This window comes from Ambystoma mexicanum, chromosome 6p, assembly GCF_040938575.1.
Source record: "Ambystoma mexicanum isolate Mex_15411 chromosome 6p, UKY_AmexF1_1, whole genome shotgun sequence".
Lineage (NCBI taxonomy): Eukaryota > Metazoa > Chordata > Amphibia > Caudata > Ambystomatidae > Ambystoma > Ambystoma mexicanum.
Window position 1 is genome coordinate 65,309,581 of NC_090935.1, and position 20,099 is coordinate 65,329,679.

Consider the following 20,099-nt stretch of genomic DNA (forward strand, 5'->3'; position numbering starts at 1 on the left):
ACATGCTAAATGTGGCATCATATTACTAGTCATCTCTACCAAATATTGGGCCTCAACCTGACTTTGGTGGTGTGGCCAAAAACAGTGGTAATGATACATGTGAGGTAATCCATGCCAATATTTCTACGAGTGCAGGATGGGCAAGAATACATTTTTCTTTTGAGATTTGTACCATGAATAAAATAATATATTAACCTTTTTTTTATGCTGGCTGGTGAGAGTTTACTTTGGCTACCATAGTTTGATCCAGTGATTAAATTTGTGAATGGCAGGAGCCCCCTTTTGTGATGTAGTTCAAAAACAGTGATAATGCAGTGGTACCAATGTTACCACTGCATTACCGCTGCATTATCACACCACCAAACTATGGGTTTGGAGGTAAGATGGAGGAAGAACCACCTGCAAAATGCTGGAGGTAATGCTGCCACCTTACTGCCTAAAACCTACTATTTCACCGGAATTAACGCCAGTGGTAATTCTAGCAAAATTCCGTTGGAGTCCTATGAACGCCATAAATGGTAACCAACACCGCCATACAACCACTTGTAAATCAATAGTAATTCCGCTGGACTAAGTGGTGGTATCAGCAAATCCATTTGGTAGCATCTCAGCATATTTACCTCTGAAATACCACCAAGCCTGTAATGAGGCATATTGTCTTAGCCTGCAATCGTAAATGTATAGTATCAAGTACTGTCCTTCTCCTACAATTCAAAGCAGCACTTTTTCTTATTCAGAATATGGTCTGCCAACTCCCAGACATCCTAAAACACTATATAAATACCACATAATATCATTTGAAGAATAAGCCTTCTGTTGCAGTTGGGAGGTGAGGGACAAGTGTGTACTGTTTCCAATGCATTAAGGAGCGAGTTTGGACAATCGTCTTAGAAGGTTATCGCAGATGGACATATTTGACTCTATGTCAGATGCCGCCACAGCCTCCGGCAAAACATCTGGGCTATACCCAGAACTAGACGTAGCCTCTATCCAGCGAAAGGAGTGTGATACACACAGGGATATGGGATACTCCAAGATAATCAATTTTTTCTGTGTATGCCCTCGAGTGTTGTTTAGGAACCTAAGAAATACGTCTGTTTCTATATATATGAATTTCTGTATTCATGTCTTTCTCTTGGTGCACCCATTATCCTCCTAAATGCATTCTCCAGTAAATGCAGTAATCGTAGAACATAGAGTGATTACATGTGGCAATGGTGTATTGTCACCTTGTAAAAACATACTACAAATATGACCAATGTAACGTAAAACCCTGTCGTTGTGTAAAACCATGTATTTATATACAGAGCACTACAAGGTTGTGAAAACAATTTCTGCCTTGCATATCATGTTTTCAGCACATAATAAGCATGCATCCAGGCATGTGTCTTTTCTTGTAATTTAATACCTGTTTCGTGGGCAGGATAATTCAACTCCATTCCACAGGGAAAGGCATTTGCATGGCATTCAAGCGAACAAGAACATATGGGCTAATGTGTTTTTACTGATCTCCAAATGGAACATTTATTTGACAGCATTTTTTTAAACCATTTTTACAGTGGGTTGGAGTCAGGCAGTATTTAATGCGATGCAGCTTTGCCAGATGAGGGATGCAGGTTGTCTGTCCCTGCTGTCAGCGATAGAAAAACAATAATAAAATGCAGTACACATTATTTGACCAGTTGGAGTTCGTTGAAAACACATGGAACCAAACACCCTCTGTAGTGTCATGGTAAAATGTCTGTTGCTCGTGTGTGTGTGTTTGTGTGTGTGTTACATCTGTATGTGTTGCGATAAATGGGGGACTAGGAATGACAACAAAGAACCTCTCTGCTTCTCCTAGATCCCTAACCCACCCGATCCGCGTTCTTCTCTAAACAGACTGTCATTGGCGGGTCAGCCAATAGTTTACCCTTTTTTTGTTAATAAATTACCAATGTTATATAGAGGCGATTCCCAGTACAGCCTAGAACTGGCTAAATCAGGGCAGTATGCTTTCAGTGGGGTCCCAAATGGAAATTGGACAGGTAAAGGGCAGTCTGCTGGTAGAGGAGGCATAGGGTGTTAGTTAAGTCAGTTGCAGACCGAAAAAGCTATTCTCACCCTGACTGGTTTTAAGTAACCCACCTTTGAACTGTTATCTGTCCCATACAAGCTCCCACACTGCTACCTCCTATTCTTTTCCCTTACATCTGCTCCACCAAACCTCCTGGACTCCTATGTGCCGACTCTGAGGAAGACATGGTATCAATAGTAGACACAATGGATACAAGTTTCGAAAACCTTTATTTATACTTTTTTTTTGGGATGGTAGAATTCCTAACTGGCCCCAACTCTAAAATGGGAGGAAACTCGGCCATTAAACAGTAACAAATACGTCCAAGCCAGTCTGGTCAAAATAAAAAGGCCTATACTAAGAAAACCTAACCTTGCCCTCCGTCTTAGAATAACAAATCTGTTAAGGGAATACAAAATGAAAATTGTGTCTCAAAAGGAAATGTCAGAGTGGCCTCAGCACCAACTCCCCTCCCCAGGTTCAACCCCACAGCGTTTAGAGAGTCTCTCAAAGGATAGGTGGATGGCTTAATCCTGTCAGTCTTGCACACTTTAGCTTACTGGTACAATTGAACAGTTCATTCTTAAGCTTTCGACTTCTGGTAGCTCAATCACTTCTTCAGGCTTTGCCTGCCTTGCCGTCAATAATCAGTTCATATATTCTCAATTCCTCACAGTGTAGCACAGGCTTCCCTCTGCCGGGCTCATGCCTGTGTCTCCTTTGTGGGGGTTCCCTTCCCCACGTTTTATCTCGTGTATCTTTCATCCATCGAAGACTTTCAAAACTGCAAGGAATTTACATAGACCTCTGTATGACCACTTCGACCTCTCTTTCAACACTCCGTTGGTTCACTATTTTCTCTGGTAGCACCAATGCCTCTTGGTATGTGTAGTTCTAATTTTCTCTCACTTGCCTTCTTGGCCTTTCTCCACAGTTATAATAATTTACTTTTGCCCTCTTGGCATATTTCACAGCTCACTTTACTTTTGTTCTATTGGCATATTTCACAGTCCACAAACATCAACGTTCCTCTTACTCAACCGTCTTTCCTTATTGTGGTTTCCTTTGACCTCTGCTTGCAATATCTTTCATATTCCATGAGCATTTCACAGAGACTTTCGAATGTGAGACTTTCCCTCGTAGGACCACTCTGCTACTTTGTATCCTTGTCTGTTAACAATTGTTCTCTTGATTCGCATTTTATCGGCACACTTGCAACTAATTCTAGTCCCTTACCCTTTAACATCAACCAGACTTTTATTTCCCTCGTAACTCACTGCCTATGTTAATTGGATTTCTTTCTTCTCTTTTCTGCAGCCCAAGGCCGTTACCAATGCCTCTCCTGCTCCTCCCCAACTCTGCGTTCACCCGGGAGGGTTGCAGCCGCTTTTTTGGCAACTTGAATGTTTCTTTCCTCTGCTCGTTTTGCTTTGCTTTTCGAATGCTCACGGCCTCCGGAAAGCATGGAAATCTTTAATGGCTTTCTCTTGATCCTTTCCACTGTCGATCAGCCCGTTTGCATTCCACCTTACACAGCCTGGTTCGCAGCAGTCTTAGAAAAGATGTTCCTTCTCGTTCCCAGCCTCGCTTGAAGTGTGCTTGTATGCACCACCTTTTACCTTCACAGGGAGTGCTAATAAGTGGCAGGTGTACATTGTTGGAGTTAAATGCCTGACTCTGCCTAGCCTCATTGCAGGGACAGGGCCAATGCAAGTCAGGGGAGGTAATCCTTCTAACCTCATTCCTCATCTTGTTTGATGTAGTACTTCTGTCAGGGGGAAGTGGGGAGGAATTATTGGAGTTGTAGTTTACCATAAAATAAGCGGGGATAGGGGTTTAATGGGTTGTGGAAAAAGGGGGATGATGTGTCTCACCATTGGGTGTTTCTCCCCCACTCCCTGAGGACCACCTACCCAGGTGATTCTCCTTCGCTTGTCCACCCCCAGGGTCGGGATCCAAAAGCAATGGCCTTTCCCTGGCCACCTGAGTATGTGATTTCCCGGGTACTAGGTTGTGAAACACCCTCTGGTTTTTCCACCTGTTGAGTTGACATCTCTTGACATTTTAATGTCACATAGTGTGACCACAAAATTGCAGAGGGGCCTTCATTTGGGTGTGTGGCTTGTATGATGGGCATGGTCTAAAGAAGAACATGTAAAAAGGGTCTGGCCTACATAACTAAGGGCATATCGCAACACAGTCTGCTTGGTACAGTCCTAAGCGTATTACAAATCAAAGCTCAATGCCATTATTTATTGGACCCTCAACTGGGGCCATTGACTAAAGGTTAGGTGTTGAGGTACATTAGCAGGTGCCTTAGCATCCCAGTACACAGTCAACACACCCCTTTAAAGCCACTATACTGCAGAGCCATGCATAAAGTGGGAGATGACTTTACTAGTAAAAAAAACAAGATTTCCAATAGTTAACAATTATTTGATGATCTCCCAGAACCCACATAATATTCTCAAGGGAGTCTTTCTTTTGCTAGCCAACTTTTCATAAAGGATAATGGCTTAACAACTTTCATTGGAGGACCATTACGTTTCAGCCATGAACATGAAGATATAGTGGCCACATGAAGGGATGCTCGTCTTGACAAAGCAATTAAATTCATTGCAAAGAAGCCCCTTTCACAATCTGCATTACTTGCAGGCAACGTGCCCATGCAGGCAACTAAAGTTCTAACTTCTTCAGGGCCCCTTTTTCCCACCAAACTCCTTAAAATACCTGAAGGCATGAATGGTGTCTCTGATTCGGAGCTGAAAATTGGAACACAGTCTTTGAATTTAATTTACAATATACAGAACAATTTCTTCATCATTAGATAAATTATTTGCACCTAGCACACTAAAACTGGTACACATTCTTTATCAGAGTCTGGACCACACCTTTTAGCAATGCTAACTGAAAGGCTTTCATCAAATTGTCTTTCATTGAGTGACACAGAGTTTTCCCTTCCCTGGGAAATATAAACATCCTTGAATTGTCCACATTCAACTTCACTCTGAGCAGTAGAAGCAAACTCCCCTGCAGATATCTTCATTGCAGAAAATCGCTAGACTTGCCCTACCAAAAGTCTATGCATCAACAATTGTGATATTCCGCCTCTAAAGAGCCACTTACAAGTCCTTAAGTTCTTGAAGTGCATCACACATCAGCCCTAAATCATTCAGGGAAGAACAGGAGGTAAGCCACCTAAGCAGGCCCTCATATTTGCTTCACTCTCTTATGGGTCTTGAGGACTCCTTCGAAGCTTCTCCGCAATGCTTACACAAAACGTGATGTTACCCATTGTGTGTCGAGCATTTTCCCTATCTTATGCAGTTGCAAACCCAGATCACTAGCAGCCATTTCTAGCTGTTTTGTGCTTTTTGTTGATCTGCTGTATGTGGTGTGCAAAGAGTCCATGAACATTTTAAAATGATTGGCCCCACCTACTTTGTCAATTGTGTCTGCTAGAGTAAGTTCAAGGCGGTGAGCTGGACAATGCCAAGATGAAACCAGATTTGAGAATTCAGCTCGCAATAATGCAGTCACCCAACCATTTTTACCACACATTATAGCTGCACCAACAGAACAAATAGCAATCCAGATCTCATGCAACAGGGTTTTTGTGATGACAACGATCTCAAAATAGCCCAGAAGAGCTGCCTTGACGGCCAAGGCATTTGTCTCTCTCAGATCTACTAGACCAAAGAAAATGGTGACTGGGTTACTATGAGCCCCAAAAAGAATGCGCAGATAAAAAAATCAATGTTGATTTGTTGCTGACAGTCGTGCTCCCATCCACAAACACTCAAACACTCCATCTTTGGCATGTGTTCTCTCATATAACATAACACCCTCTTTTGCATTTGTATTGAAATATGTCAGACTATTTCAGTTGCTGTAACATTACTGCGCAACACATGGCCCATTGCACTGACATTCCCTTCCTGAAGGTCTCCTAAATCAGTGTGATCTGTGAACGACCGATTCTTTTTGGCCAGATACAGTGTGAAAAACCCTGCACATGCTCGCCAAATGTTTACCATGACTTTGCTGCATGGCTTCCATCTGTAGTTCTTTTTTTGCTCTTGTTGTTCTTTTTCACTTTGTAAGAATATTCTGATGCCTTATGAGCACTATTTGACTTGTGCTCCACAATCTTCTTTAGGAGCGGCTTCTGTCTAGCATGTTTTCCAGATCATGAAGGACCCACCTTTCCGTCTGCCCATTCTATGCTTATGCGCAACCCTTGCCCACTGGAGTGCACTGGTAAACCACCTGTTGATTTCCCCTCCCTACACACAGAGCATCCAATATGACATAAAGCCAGGAAAATCCATTCAAATTCGTCTTTAAAATAGCACCATTGCTGCACGCTCCAGCAATCGGGTTAGAAGAGGCTCTTCTGGCACAGGCTGCAGTGTAGCGGGAGATGCACTGGAGCTACTGGGCTCCTTGGGGCAACCCTCTTAGCATAGCTGTGCTGCCTCACTACTCCCTCATCCCCAGTCAGACCAGTGGCAGCCTCCTCCACTTTACATCTTTTCAGTGATGGCATGTAGTTAAACAGCAAATTCTGCAGTGCCTCAGACTTTGTTAATGGCTGCAAAAAGACTTGGGGAGATATTTCACTTTGGGATCTGTTTCTAGCGGTCCACACTGGACATTCTTGGCTTCCTAGCTGTAAAAAATACAATTGTGGTTTACTGCCCTGAACATAGTTTATATCTTATTGTGCACCAGATGTTTTGCTACCCATACCCTGCTCCTTTATGCTATCCCCATGCACCTTTTTATAGAGCAACACTTGCAAGTAAGGGGACATTGGCGGTCAGTCATGCATCAAATGCCCCATTCGCCTTTCTCCTCTTCTACTACAGTAATCATTTGGCACACAGATGTGGCTGACTTGTGGTAAGTGGCAAAAGCAGTGACATTTTGAAGAGCTGAAATATATAAGACACCTCTGCATCTGCCCACCGACACCCCCACACACAACATCTCTCGCCCAAGTAGACTTTGGAACCATGATTAAAGAGCAGAAGCAACTGACTGGACATCAGGACCGATGCTTTCTCATAAAACAATGACATTATCTGGTATGATTAATTATTGAAATGTTGGGCTGGCTGGATATTGGACATAGCCATTTCTCTCCCCTTGCACTCTTATACAGAGAAGATGCAGCGCCTGTCAATGATTTTCCAGAGGATTTGCACGAAGAGTATACAGGTGCCCTCTTTTCGCTGGGTTTGTTACAGAACTTTTTCAGTGGGAAGAACCAACGGTGAGTCCCACCCAAATCAAGTCCAACAAAACAAATAAATGCTGCCATAAAAAGAAAGAAAATAGCAGCATCATAGACTCCCCTTCTAAATCAGGGGCTGCCACAACTGAGACAAAGAAAAAATCACAAATCGGCATAAATAAAAGACGTATACTAACTATGGGGGACGTGGTGCTGTATGCCCTCTAAAGAAAAACACCAGGCACTGCCCACCCACACATGCCCTGAAAACCATAACAGGGATAGAATACTTGTACACAAGTCAAAACCATTGGCTTTGCCGATGTTTTTTTTTTACACGACTTCAGTTAAGACCAGTCTCTCAGAAATGGCCATTAATCCCATGCCCCCCTCCTCTCTCCCTGCAACGGATGCAGAATTACACAAAGCAAAAGTAATTCGTTTTCATCTATATAGTGTTTTTAATGTCGCCTGGCAGGTTTAAGCGCCACCAGTTGCATGTCATAAGTGCTTGTAGATGAGGGCGTGGTATAAAGGGCTGATGAATCATTGCCTGCTTAGTATGCAAGGGGCAGCCCCGCAACAGGAGCTGCTGGCACACCAGTGAGTGCCTGGCTGTGCCAGTCAAGGCGTGAATCAATACAGATATCTTTAATGCAGTGTTGAATAAGGAATAGCTGGGGCTACTTAATACTAACTGGGAAGTGGCAATGCTTTGGAGATGGCAGTGAGGGGCTAGCTAGCAGGAACCCCTGCACAAGACTATCCTAATCCCAGGACTCATAGAAGCATGTACTTACCTATCAAGGCCAGGGTTATTTGACAGCAGTTTGTGCCTCTCATGTGACATGTTAGTACATTCATATACTTTTGTCCATACTGTGATCACATTAATGTTCCCTTGATTGATAAATCCATCAAGAGACTTTTTTAGCATGTAAGCTCTAATGCCACCAAAACAGGCAAAGGTCCTTGAATAAATGTAAGGCTGTCACCTGTGGGACGGTGTTTTAGAAAGTATTTTAAAAAAAAAACTCTAAACATAGAGGTGAAAAGAAATGAAACCATAGTTTTGACTCACTGTATCATAGACATATCGGAGGTATTTGAAGTAGAGGGATTTTAGTCTTGGGGTTCTAGTGTCTTGCAGTCATGGTCGCCTAGTCCCCCTCAAAGCCAGCGCTCTCAATCACCTTTAGTGCCAGTCGACCCAGTTCCCGCTCACATTCATTGCCAGTACTTCCAATCATCATCAATGCTCCTATGGCAGTGCCAGGACCCAGGAGTGTCAGTCACATAGCACTGCCCTCGTTACCCAGTCATGAATGCTAGTTTTCTAGGAGCAGAAAAGCAGATTCAGTGCCCCAGAGAGCCACTTAAATTCAGACACCAGAGAATATGCCCACAAGAACCACTCTTCTTCAAAATACAGTGCCAAAAAATGTCAGTCAGAATAGCTTTTCTGGAATATTGGTCCTTCTATTTTACTTTGCCAGAGAACAGGGTGTCCTAGTTACCATGCAGACCCCTGCCTGAGCAGCTGCAGGAGTCCTGATGTGGGGGTGGAAGGTTGATCATGGAAGGGTTGGCGATTGGTGGAATCGTTGCAGATGGGAGGTCACTAACGGGAGGTGACTCGTGTCCTGCTAGTATGGATTTAACCATCTGTAGACTTTCAATGCGTCTTTGATTCATGTAATGCTGTGCCACAAGAATACCATCAGCTTTACTGTACCACTGTATGATTCCCCCTAGAAATCCTGTCTCCCAGTGCATGCTGAACACAATTGATGTGTCCCGTAAAATATGGCCATCAGTATTACTGAACCCAAGAACGTGCCCAACAGACATACTTTTATCAGAATATCTGTGCTACTCATAATACCAGTAACACTGATTGTCATACATAGTGCCCTCATCCCATTTGCTCTGCTACAGACAATGCAGAGGGTAATATGCCACAGCGCCGGACTTGCTGCTTTCCTTCGTATTTTGCTCTCCTTTTAGGAGAGACTTGGTTTTGCAAAGTCAGTTTATCTCCATGTTGTTATGTTATGGCCATTTGGAAAGCACACGGTTGCCCGTAGGCATCATGGCGCTAGAGAGGTCCCTGGCCACCCACAGAACAACACAACAAGCCAAAAAAAGCAGACAGCTCAAAACAGATGAGTTTTCAAAGTTTTCCGAAAAGCTAGGTGATTAGACACTACTTTCATACATAGTGGAAGAGTATTCCACAATTGAGCTGCTGCAATTGAAAAGGCACGCCCCCCCACCCGAATAAAGCAAAAAGACGGCAAACGCAGCATGCCCGCCGCCGACCGCAGAGGGCGATTAGGAACATTGCGATCAAACTTGGGCAGCAGATACACTGCTCCGTGATCATGGAGAGCCTGATGAACAATGCAGAGAGCTTTAAATTGGATGCACCGAGCCATTGGGAGCCAATGAAGGGAACGCAGAACCGGGGATATATGGGACCCAAATGGGGTCCAGATTCTGGAGACGTTGTAATCGGCCTACCAACCCCTTAGGCTGCACCAGGTACAAAGAGTTGCAGTAGTCCAGCCTACTCAGAATCATAACAGCTACCACAGGGGGACGTAGCATCGTTGGAATCATATGGAGCAACTTTCTTAAGATTTTCAACTGAAAATGCCCCATCTGGCATACCTGGGCAACCATGAACAGGCTGGCAGACATAATTACCCCAAGATTTTCTACCTTAATCGTAGGTACAGGAAGCAAACCCAGAGAAGAAGGCCAAAAAGATGAAATCCAAAGTGAGGGATCAGGAGGGGAACCCAGCACCAACACCTCAGTTTTGTCCCCTTTCAATTTCAACCAGTTGTGTCTCATTCACTCCCCTGTGGCCGTCATACACTTATGCAAGCACGCCATCATTATAATGAGTGAACAAAGTGGCCCTTTTTTGGAAATGGGATGAAAAGAACCGTCAGCGCTGGAAAAATGGGCAAATGTAAAATGAGCCCTTAGCATTACAATTTCATAAGAAATTTGTGAACATCCAGAAATGGACCGATGAGTCCTGGATCCCCATTACACCATTACACCACAGCCTTCCGCAGCTCCTTGGGGTGGTATGAGCAGGAGGCAGGGTCTGGAGGTTGGTTTTTGTGTAGAATTCAGATGGTGACTTTTCATGACTGACTAGTAGCTTTCATCTGATTTCTACTCACAAACCATTCATCCAGACCCTGCCTCCTGCTCATACCACCCCAAAGAGCTGCCGAGGCCGCCCTTTGGGGAGGTATGAGCAGGAGGCAGTGTTGGGGAGGAAGGACAGGGTAACATAGGTGACCTGGCTGACCTATAGAGCTGTGCCCAGATGGAACAGGATACTTCTGTCCAACCACTGCTCTGTAGATCAGCCAAGCAGAATCACGCCAAAAAGCAAGATTAAGCAAAACATTTAAAGAGCGAGAGAGAAAACGTGGGGCGAGAGATGGGGAGAGAAAAATGGTGGCACAGGGATGCAGAGAGAGCCGGGACGGTGCATTGAAACAGATGCACAAGTCTGTTTGAAAAGAAGAGAGAGCAACATGCATCTGTTGTAGTTTCGGCTGGTCAAGGCAAACGCTTGAGAGAGGTTTGCCTCGACCTGTTGAAACTGCAGCAGCACCCCTTTATCAGGGCCGGATGGCTGCCTGGGAATGCCACTTCTTCTTGCGACCCCTCGCAAGATTTGTAAGCCTCGCTAGGGGTCGCGAGAGGAAGTTGCAGTTTGGGGAAGCTGTGGGTAGCCGAGCCCCACTTTTTGGAGACTGCCAGGGCTTCACCCCGGCCTACTTTAAGCCCTGGTAGAAGGTAGAAGAATCCACAGAAAACACTCCCGGGAACAAGTGCCAATGTGCACATTTCATTTAAGAATCAAACAGTTTCAGCTGCTAAATCTGTATCTATACCACACTCTCCACACAACTACTGCCCTTTCCTGCACAGCCCACACCTGCAACCAATTGACCTGGGAAAGCTAGATGCAAAATCAATGGAACAAGCATGCCCTAGACTCTTCTGCACAAGCAATATGTAACAACTGACCATCCTCGGCTGAGTGCAGTTCCTTAGGCAGCCAAATCACTTGTATTGCCAAATGCATATCATATCACAGACCAACAGATAGTACAACTTTTGTTTTACTTCTCAGATTGAAGTGTTGGCCTTCTCTACTTGAGTAATTACAACCCCGACCCCCCTCCTCCTCCAGAATTAATGGGGAATCAATGCGGTTGTGCCAGTTTGCTCACTTTTGCAAACTCTAATTAGCCTAAAACCAACACAATTACGAACATGCAGCATTTGCAAGTTGCAGAATATTGAATGCATTCATGGAGAACAAACTTACTACTGACAGTTCCCAGCAACAAATCATTAACCTTAGTTTAGCACTTCAGGGTGCATCTTTGTGCAGAGCAAAAGCTGCAAGTGGGCAGCTAACAGCATGAAGGCCATGTTGGTTGTAAAATACAAAGGCAACGCAACTGATGTTTAAAATGAAAATGCATGGAAACAGGCATGAAAGAGAGACATGTGGAGGGGCGCAGAGGGCATCCTTGGGTGTCTTGCCCATGAGTTAAATGGTAGGAAAATACAGAAGGAATGCAGAGGCAGACACTGAAGCAATCAAAGTGTGCACACATATGAGAGGCAGCGAGATGGTTTAAAACATTGCACATATGCATGCTGTGAAAAGGACAAACATCTTTTTCAAAAGGACTGTGTCAAGACGTGGGGTTTGTGATGTAAGCACAGGGAAATTGAAAGTCGACAACACAATACAAATATAGAATCTGTGGAGCCAATCGTCTCGGAAACCAGAAAAGAAAAAGAAGCAGACTGCAAGAAGAAACATGCTGCAGGGACACCAGAAGCCAACGGAGGGCTCCTGGCCGTTTACAGGTGTTTAGAGGCAGCCTTCTACTTACCAGAGCCTGAAGACATAAAGAAGAAGAGCACAGCAGACATGAAGCAGAAGAGCCCAGAAGGGACCACGAGAGGCAGAGAAGCTGAAAAATGGATGGGGCAACCGTGAGGGAAACGCTGAACGACTGTTACCAGCTTGCTGTGGGAATACACCAGCCAGAGCCGGCGAGTCCACTCGAGGGAAGCGGGGACGCCAGGGCATATTGGCAGGCATGCCAAAACTGAATTGATATTAATGAAGAAGCATATGAGAGAGGAAGAGTGACATTTCTTTGGAAGAAAGCACAGAAGAGAAACACAAGACTTTCAAGTTTGTGAATGTATGCAATGCACATGTAAAAGAAGTCCTGGCAGGATAATGTGTCCGGCAGAAATAATATCAGGAAAAGAAACTGTTCAGTTTGGAGGGCTGTCCAGAGCCAATGTGAGAAAAGCCCTGGCAGGGAAGTATACCAGGAAAATTTAAGGTGTAAGAAAGATACCTATATGTGAAAGCACTCACAGGAGAGTATACCAGGCAGTTACAAGTGTGTGTATAAAAGAAAGCCCTGGCAGAAAGTACACCAGGCAAGGAAACTTTGAACATTGTATAGAAAGTACATGACTAAAAGTGTTCCTCAGAAAGACTTATCAGGATTAGTAAAAGGCTGTGCTGATCATAGGAAGAGGAGTGAAAACCTGGAAGAAGAGCAAATCAGGTATCCTAACAAGACAGACAGAGAGCCAAATTGTTTTGCATATCAGTTGTATCATTTATTAAGAGGAACCTAGGAAGTGATATTGTTGAATAAAGCACCAAGGGAAGATAAATCCAGAGGAAGAGAACCACCCTTTGGAATAATGAACTCGATCCTGTTGAAATGTATAGTTACACATTTCCTTTATGAACATTTATGAACCCCTGAAGCCCAAAGACACCCCTTACACTTTAGAGTTTATTTTACTAGAATGTGAGTGCCAGACGAGTACTTTGGACATGGGGCAGTTTTGCTTTGGACATTCTGACGCTGACAGGCCCTTAGTTTTGGTTTGAGGTAGAGAAACACCTCTTAGAGCATGGACACAAGGGCATTTCCCCACCCACTTTTATTTTAATAAAAATATTTGACCAAATGTATAACTCCACTGTGTCCGACTCATTCCTGGCTCCTCACACTTAGCCTAGCTCATGATTATGCTTCTCTAGCACCACTTTGTTTTGGTCGGCCGATCTAAGAGAGCGAGTGGGTATGTATGTGTGAATTTTTGCTTTCAAGTACACAGGAGCTTTGCCGTAAATGCAGCGATATGCGATGGTAAGGGCTTTGAATTGAATTCTATTCTCTATTCTAAGCCAATGCAATTCTCTCTGAAATTGCTAATATGATCACGTTTGGATATGCGCTTAATAATCCTGACTGCGTTGTTTTGTATAATCTGGAAGGCTGTAATGCATTTATTGTGTATTCCTTTACAGATGTCAGTTGCTAGTTCTTTTATAGTTTCTATTTTCCTTCATAGAAACTTAACATTTCTTTTATTTTGGGTACAAAGGTACTGTTGTTTGAATGTTTTCTTGCTAGCTTAACCCACCTAAGAGTTTAGCCTGTCCTTGGCCCATGCTTCCTCCAACAGGAGAAGGATGTGTACCTTCATGTTGTGCCTGTTTCATCTTTATGATTGGGATCACGGCTGGTTTAGTATTAGTGTGGGGCTGAGAAACCCATACTCAGGCCTGTACTCATCTAGAGTAGTAGTCATTTTGTCACAGTTGGTAGATGTGCACATGTTTGGTGCTCCTTTGTGCACGCTTGGGACCCTTTCCATTAGCTCTGTAGGGCTTTCCTATATCGGAAGACTGTTTTGCTTACAATGTAGGTTATTGTAGTTCAAGATTGCCTGCACTCTGCTCATTGGAAGAGAGACTAGTGCTTCTCACTCTAAACTTAAAATCAGTCTTTCAATAATGATGCCAGTTCTGTATTTGAGTTTGGAGTATTGTATATTTGTCAACGTTAGGTAATGGCTTAATCGCTGCCATACTTGGCTATTAAAAAGGTGTGTAGTGACTGTGACGTACTGCTGTCAAAATGTAAAGCCATATGTTCTTATTCATATATTGACACTAAACCTTTCATTTGTCTGTTCATGCATTGCCAAATAAATTAAATTTGAGAACATGTTAGCATTTATGTTCTACGATTTAACTTTCACGGCCGGGCTGGGGAGCTGATATCAAGTTAAACAGCCCGTCAGCCTGAGCTTTGTAGGCCCGAACAAAGCGAGGGCCTACGCTCAGCTGCAGGACGTTAAACGCCATGTCCGCCCCCCAGCCTGTGCGTGAAAGTTATTTGCAGCCTGGGATTTCCCAGGGTGCAGATCATTTTCAGTTATTTTCTTTGTCCGATGAGAGATGACCTCCGTGACAGGTTTTCTATTGCCGTTGTCATCCGAAAAGGAACTAGTCCCTATTTCGAATGATGTGGGTCATGGAAAACAAGTTCCAAAATCGCTGCTGTCATCCGAAAAGGGACCTAGTCAATGGCAGTGGCCATTTTTGATTACTTTTTTATTTTTTATTTTTCACACCGTTGAATGCAGATTCGTGCCCTGAATTTGATTGGTCAGTCTGCCTTTTGTGGGTGCAAATTTAATTTCTTTACCAATGCACAAACATCCACATGAAAGTTTCAGTGCCTAGATATGAATAAGAACATATGATTTACACTTAGGGCCTCATCATGACTTGGGCGGTAATGCCGGCGCTATTAGCGCCGGCGCTATCTGCCCTACCGCCGAACTCCCCGGCGCTAATAGCGGCGGATCACGAGTTCGGCGGTAAAGTTAATCCCCATTCCCCATTGAGCCCATTTGGAATGCCCCATTCCCCATTGGGCTCAATGGGGAAATTTGCGCTAATACCGCCGGCTGAGTTCCCGCCGGCGGTATGAGCGCGAATTTTCGGCGGATTTCACCCCAGCTCAGAGCTGGGGCGAAATCCGCCAAAGTCCTGATTTGGCGGACCCTTAAATCCGGCGTTAATAGCGCTACTGCCGGATTTAAGGTTTACCGCCAAAGTCGTGATGAGGCCCTTAGTCAGCAGTACATCACAGCCACTACACATCTTTTTAACTTTGCTTACTCCTGATTAATACAGTTTCCCCTCAGAACATTGTTTTTGTTCTTTCATCCTGTTATGGAAATAATCTTTCTTTCTGCTCAGTTAATATGATTGCTTATTTTAAATGTAGGATGTAAATATAAATGAATACCATTGTATCTGCCTCCAATCACTTTTAAATTATGTTTTCCTGTTGGGGCAAAGGTATTATAATGCATGTTTGAAGTCCAATCTATTGAAGCATGTCTTTGATAGTTTACAAATGGCAACTAATAATGGGAATCTTCTTGTGTTTCAATAGGTGGCTGATAACCTGACAGAGCAATAACAGTGAGTCTGAACATATATTACAAACTTCAGCAGTTCAAAGTTTCATTGGTGGATAAAGTGATTTCTTCAGATCTTAATCCACAGCTCATGATGCCATCTGTCATCGTAAAGTAATCAGGAACCTCGATTGAAGAAGTCTACTTAATGTGTCGCCTTACAACAAATTCATGGTAACATCTTACACTAACTGTATAGCGTAGTGAATCAGTCATCCAAACATAAGGATTTACGCCAAACGGACAGTAAAGCAAACTGGAGTCATTATGTAAATATTGCAATAACAGCCTATTATTTAACCTGATGTTCAGGATAGAGCACAGTTACTCATATTTAGCGATATTTATATCGATTGTAAGGCCATTGTTTGGTTAGGGTTGAATGATACCCCTGTCGCTACAAATGGGTAAAAAGCAGTTTCCATGCACTGAAGGTCCTAAATGCTTCAGTAAGAAGGAAAGTCTTGTTTGCCATCAGAGAAAACATATAGGTGAGAAAGTACACATTGAATGTGAGAAAAGCTTCAGTTAGCAAACTCCTCTTTACCACCAGCGGGCACATACACACGAGAAACCTCATAAATGCCCTGAATGTGGAAAAAGCTTCAGTCAGCAAGTGCATTTAATTTACCACCAAAGAACACATACAGGAGACAGACCACATCAACATTAGTGTTCTGTATGTAGGAAATTCTTTAGTCGAAAAGGTTCTCTTGCTTGTCACCAGAGAAACCCCATCAGTGCACTGAATGCGGGCAAAGCTTCCCAGAGAAGAAGATTCTTATTCACCACCTGAGAATGCATACTGGAGGGAAACTTCATCATTGCACTGAATGTGGGAAATGTTTCCGTGATAAAGGAAATTTCATTTACCACCAGAGAACACATACAGGTGAGAAGCCTTACCAATGTACAGAATGCGGGAAATGCTTCAGTCAGAAAGGTAATCTTACTCTTCACCAGAGAACACACACAGGTGAAAAACCTCATCAGTGCCCTGAATGCGGTCAAAGATTCCTAGCGAAGAAGACTCTTATTCGCCACCAGAAAATACATACTGGAGAGAAACCTCATCAGTGCACTGAATGTGGGAAAAGTTTCAGTGAGAAAGGAAATTTAATTTATCACCAGAGAACACACACAGGTGAGAAACCTTACCAGTGCACTGTATGTGGAAAACGCTTCACTTGGAAGAGAATTCTTATTCTCCACCACAGAACACATACAGGTGAGAGACTTCCTCAGTGCACTGAATGTGGGAAAAGCTTCAGTCGGAAGGGAAGTCTTCTTCTCCATCGTAGAACGCATACAGGTGAGAAACCTTATCAGTGCACCGAATGTGGAAAATGCTTCAATCAGAAGAGTAATCTTACTTGCCACCAGAGAACACATACAGTTGAGAGACTTCCTCAGTGCACAGAATGTGGGAAAAGGTTCAGTAAGAAGGGAAGTCTTCTTCTCCATCGTAGAACGCATACAGGTGAGAAACCGCATCAGTGCACCGAATGTGGAAAATGCTTCAATCAGAAGAGTAATCTTACTCGTCACCAGAGAACACATACAGGTGAGAAAACCTCACCAGTGCGCTGGAATGTGGTAAATGGTTTGGTCAGAAGAGTCTCTTGACCAGAAAACACATGCTGGTGAGAACCCTCATAAAGTCACTGAAAGTGGTCAAAGCTTCAGTTGCAGGTGATAATTTTTTTGACCACTAGAGAAGACTCAGGCGAACAACCTTATTGTACGCTGAATGTGGGGAAAGCTTCAACCAGACCTGAGCTATTCTCACTAGAGGGCGCATGTCCCGATGAAAACCAGATCCGTGCCCTGAATGTTGAGAGACCGTTTGTCAAAACGATTATGTTCTTCACCAGGGAACATATACAGGTGAGAAACATCATCCCCCCGCTACATTTTGGAAAAGATTCCTAGAGAATGGAACGTTTATTCATCATGTGAGGACACATACAGATGAGAACCCTCACCATTGCACTAAATGTGGGAAATACATCCGTTAGAAATGTCCTCTTATTCGTAACCAGAAAAATTAGTGTTATGAATCCTCGCGTGTACACTGAAAGCAAAAAAAAGGTTCAGAGGGAAGGGTTATCTTATTTATCACTAGAAAGCATATGTGCAAAATCCCATCTACACTGAGGATGGAATAAGCTCTAGTGAGGAGGTAGCCCAATAGGACTGGAATTGGCACAACTGCTGAGAATACCACCCCATGAAGACCATATAGCCCCTGCATTTCATACTTTCCACAGGCAGCCAGTGGAGAAAATGGTTCATTTGATGGGCATGTGTAGTGAGCATAAACCTGTAAAAAAAAATCTGAATTCAGCTAAAATACGGCTGCTTAAAATGCATAATTTCTGGAAAAAGTGAAGTTGTGAATGGCGTGCCGTTTTTATGATAGCCATCCTAACGAACAGATGCAAATTCATTGGAAAATTGTATAAGGCCAAAGACATAGCTATTGAATTTATTGACTGATCTATTGGACTGCCATAGTCATTATAGGCAGGATGCTACTTGCAGTGTGTGTTTGCTCTATTACAGGCATTTATACGAGAGGCCACACATGGGTGAGAAAATGTTTCAGTGCACTGAACATTTCAAAACCTTAATTGGGAAAGAAACACCTTTTATCCATTAGTGAACACATTTGTATCCAATTGTATTTCCACTGAGTACGCCTGAGGGCGCCTCTTCAATATTCATCAAGGGGCAATCCACGCACTGGGATTTACTTCAACCTGGAACCTTCTGCCTTTCAACAAAACTGAAACAGCCCCGACAAATGCTGACCTCAGGGGCTCATTTGCAACTGGACTCATCTCTGTCAGTTCTGTGTCCTCTGTCTCTGCTAAACTGCCCAACGTTACTGCCCACCTTTATTGCAGCACCTGATAGTTAAGTGATTTAGGATATACCTAAGGATACATATGTTACATAAATAGGATGCTGCAATCTTTGTTAAAACACTTTTTCTCAAAAAGTAATTAAATTGGTAGAACACATTTGCAGAAAGAGCCAAACCTTTACAAATGGGGGCAAATGGTGCAAAACATGTCAGTTGGATTGAGAAGAGAACTTCTAGACATGTAGTAGAAACAGTGAACGAAGTACAAATAACTGTTCCTCTCAGCAGAAGTCTTGCCACTGTGTGTATTAACTAATTCTGACTGAAAGTAAATCATTGTAGGCTTAGCAAAATGATAGCTAGAGTCAGAGTAAATGCGCTGTCATGAGGATTCGAGTGTTGTATCTGGAAATGCGGAGATGGAGAGATATGTGACACTGTTTTGATGATCACTCATTAATTCAATGCAGTTTTACTATGTCCTCTTCTTCAGTTATGGGGATGTGTTTTATGATCTTGTCTAATTGATGAATTACCTTTTTTACTATTCTTCTCCCTGTAACTATTTTAAATGATACATATATCTTAGCAATATATGTTAGCAATGTATGTGTTTGGGACTATCATTTAGAAGAACATCAATCGGTGGTATACTAGCATGTACAGCAGTGCCCTCTGTATGCTAAAAATACTTTTATTGAAGAATGGACTGTGAGTCACCTTTCATAATGCTGGTGTAACAATTCTTCCATAAGCACAAAACAGTGCATGCCATACCCATTCCATCATTCTTTACTGGGTGATTGATGGGTGAAAGACCTGATTTCTATGCACACACTGTATTTATCACCAACCAGACACCTGACTCAGGTTTGCAAATCTACAGGATGTATGTTATTGGATGTAATGTATTCTATGTGCTTCTGAATTGTACACATCTAATAGTGAAGATGTATGTGTAATGAATCACACCAACAGTAAAGACAGTGATTTTATTATGCAATCTGAAATAGTCTTGTATGTTTATTAAGAAATAAAAGGCAATTGTGAAGTGTAATACATATATGTATTGTATCACATGGTATTTTCTGGTATTGTGAACATTGAGAAACCATAAAAGTGAATAGAGCAATTCAACACTACTTATCAGTGAAAAGCAATGCTCTTGGTTGTGAACATTGTGATATGTTGTTAGCATCAGTGAAGCAGTTTCATGTTTTAAACTTTTTTAGGTGAAGACGAAAATAAATTGAAAAAATGGGTATACAATACAGAAACAGGGCGGTTGTGAGACGTTTAACAGTCTACCCCGTTTCCGCACCAAAAAAAGTGATACATAAGTTTATGTCTATACATCTGAGTGTGAAATAAAGAGTAATAATAAACATTACCATTAGAAAACACACAAAACCACACACAACTGAGATAAATGTCACGTTTTCCTTTTCTGCTGCTATTGCGTCTTCTGCCGTCTAAACAGCCGTAGGTATCGACCCACAGTGGGGGCTAGAATACTCCTTGATGCAATCTTAGGCAAAGCTTTTATCCACTGAGCAACAATAGCA

The 20,099-nt window shown here is 42.9% G+C and overlaps 1 protein-coding gene across 1 annotated transcript in view; it reads left to right on the forward strand.

Moving 5' to 3' along the window:
• The window catches only part of LOC138511216 (zinc finger protein 182-like), a 40,638-nt gene extending 20,967 nt beyond the window's left edge, over window positions 1-19,671 (forward strand). Inside the window, exon 3 of the mRNA XM_069626745.1 lies at window positions 15,641-19,671. Coding sequence (XP_069482846.1) covers window positions 16,464-17,291 — 828 coding nt within the window. The 5' untranslated portion in view covers window positions 15,641-16,463 and the 3' untranslated portion in view covers window positions 17,292-19,671. The remainder of the gene's footprint in view (window positions 1-15,640) is intronic.
• The last annotated feature ends 428 nt before the right edge of the window (window positions 19,672-20,099 follow it).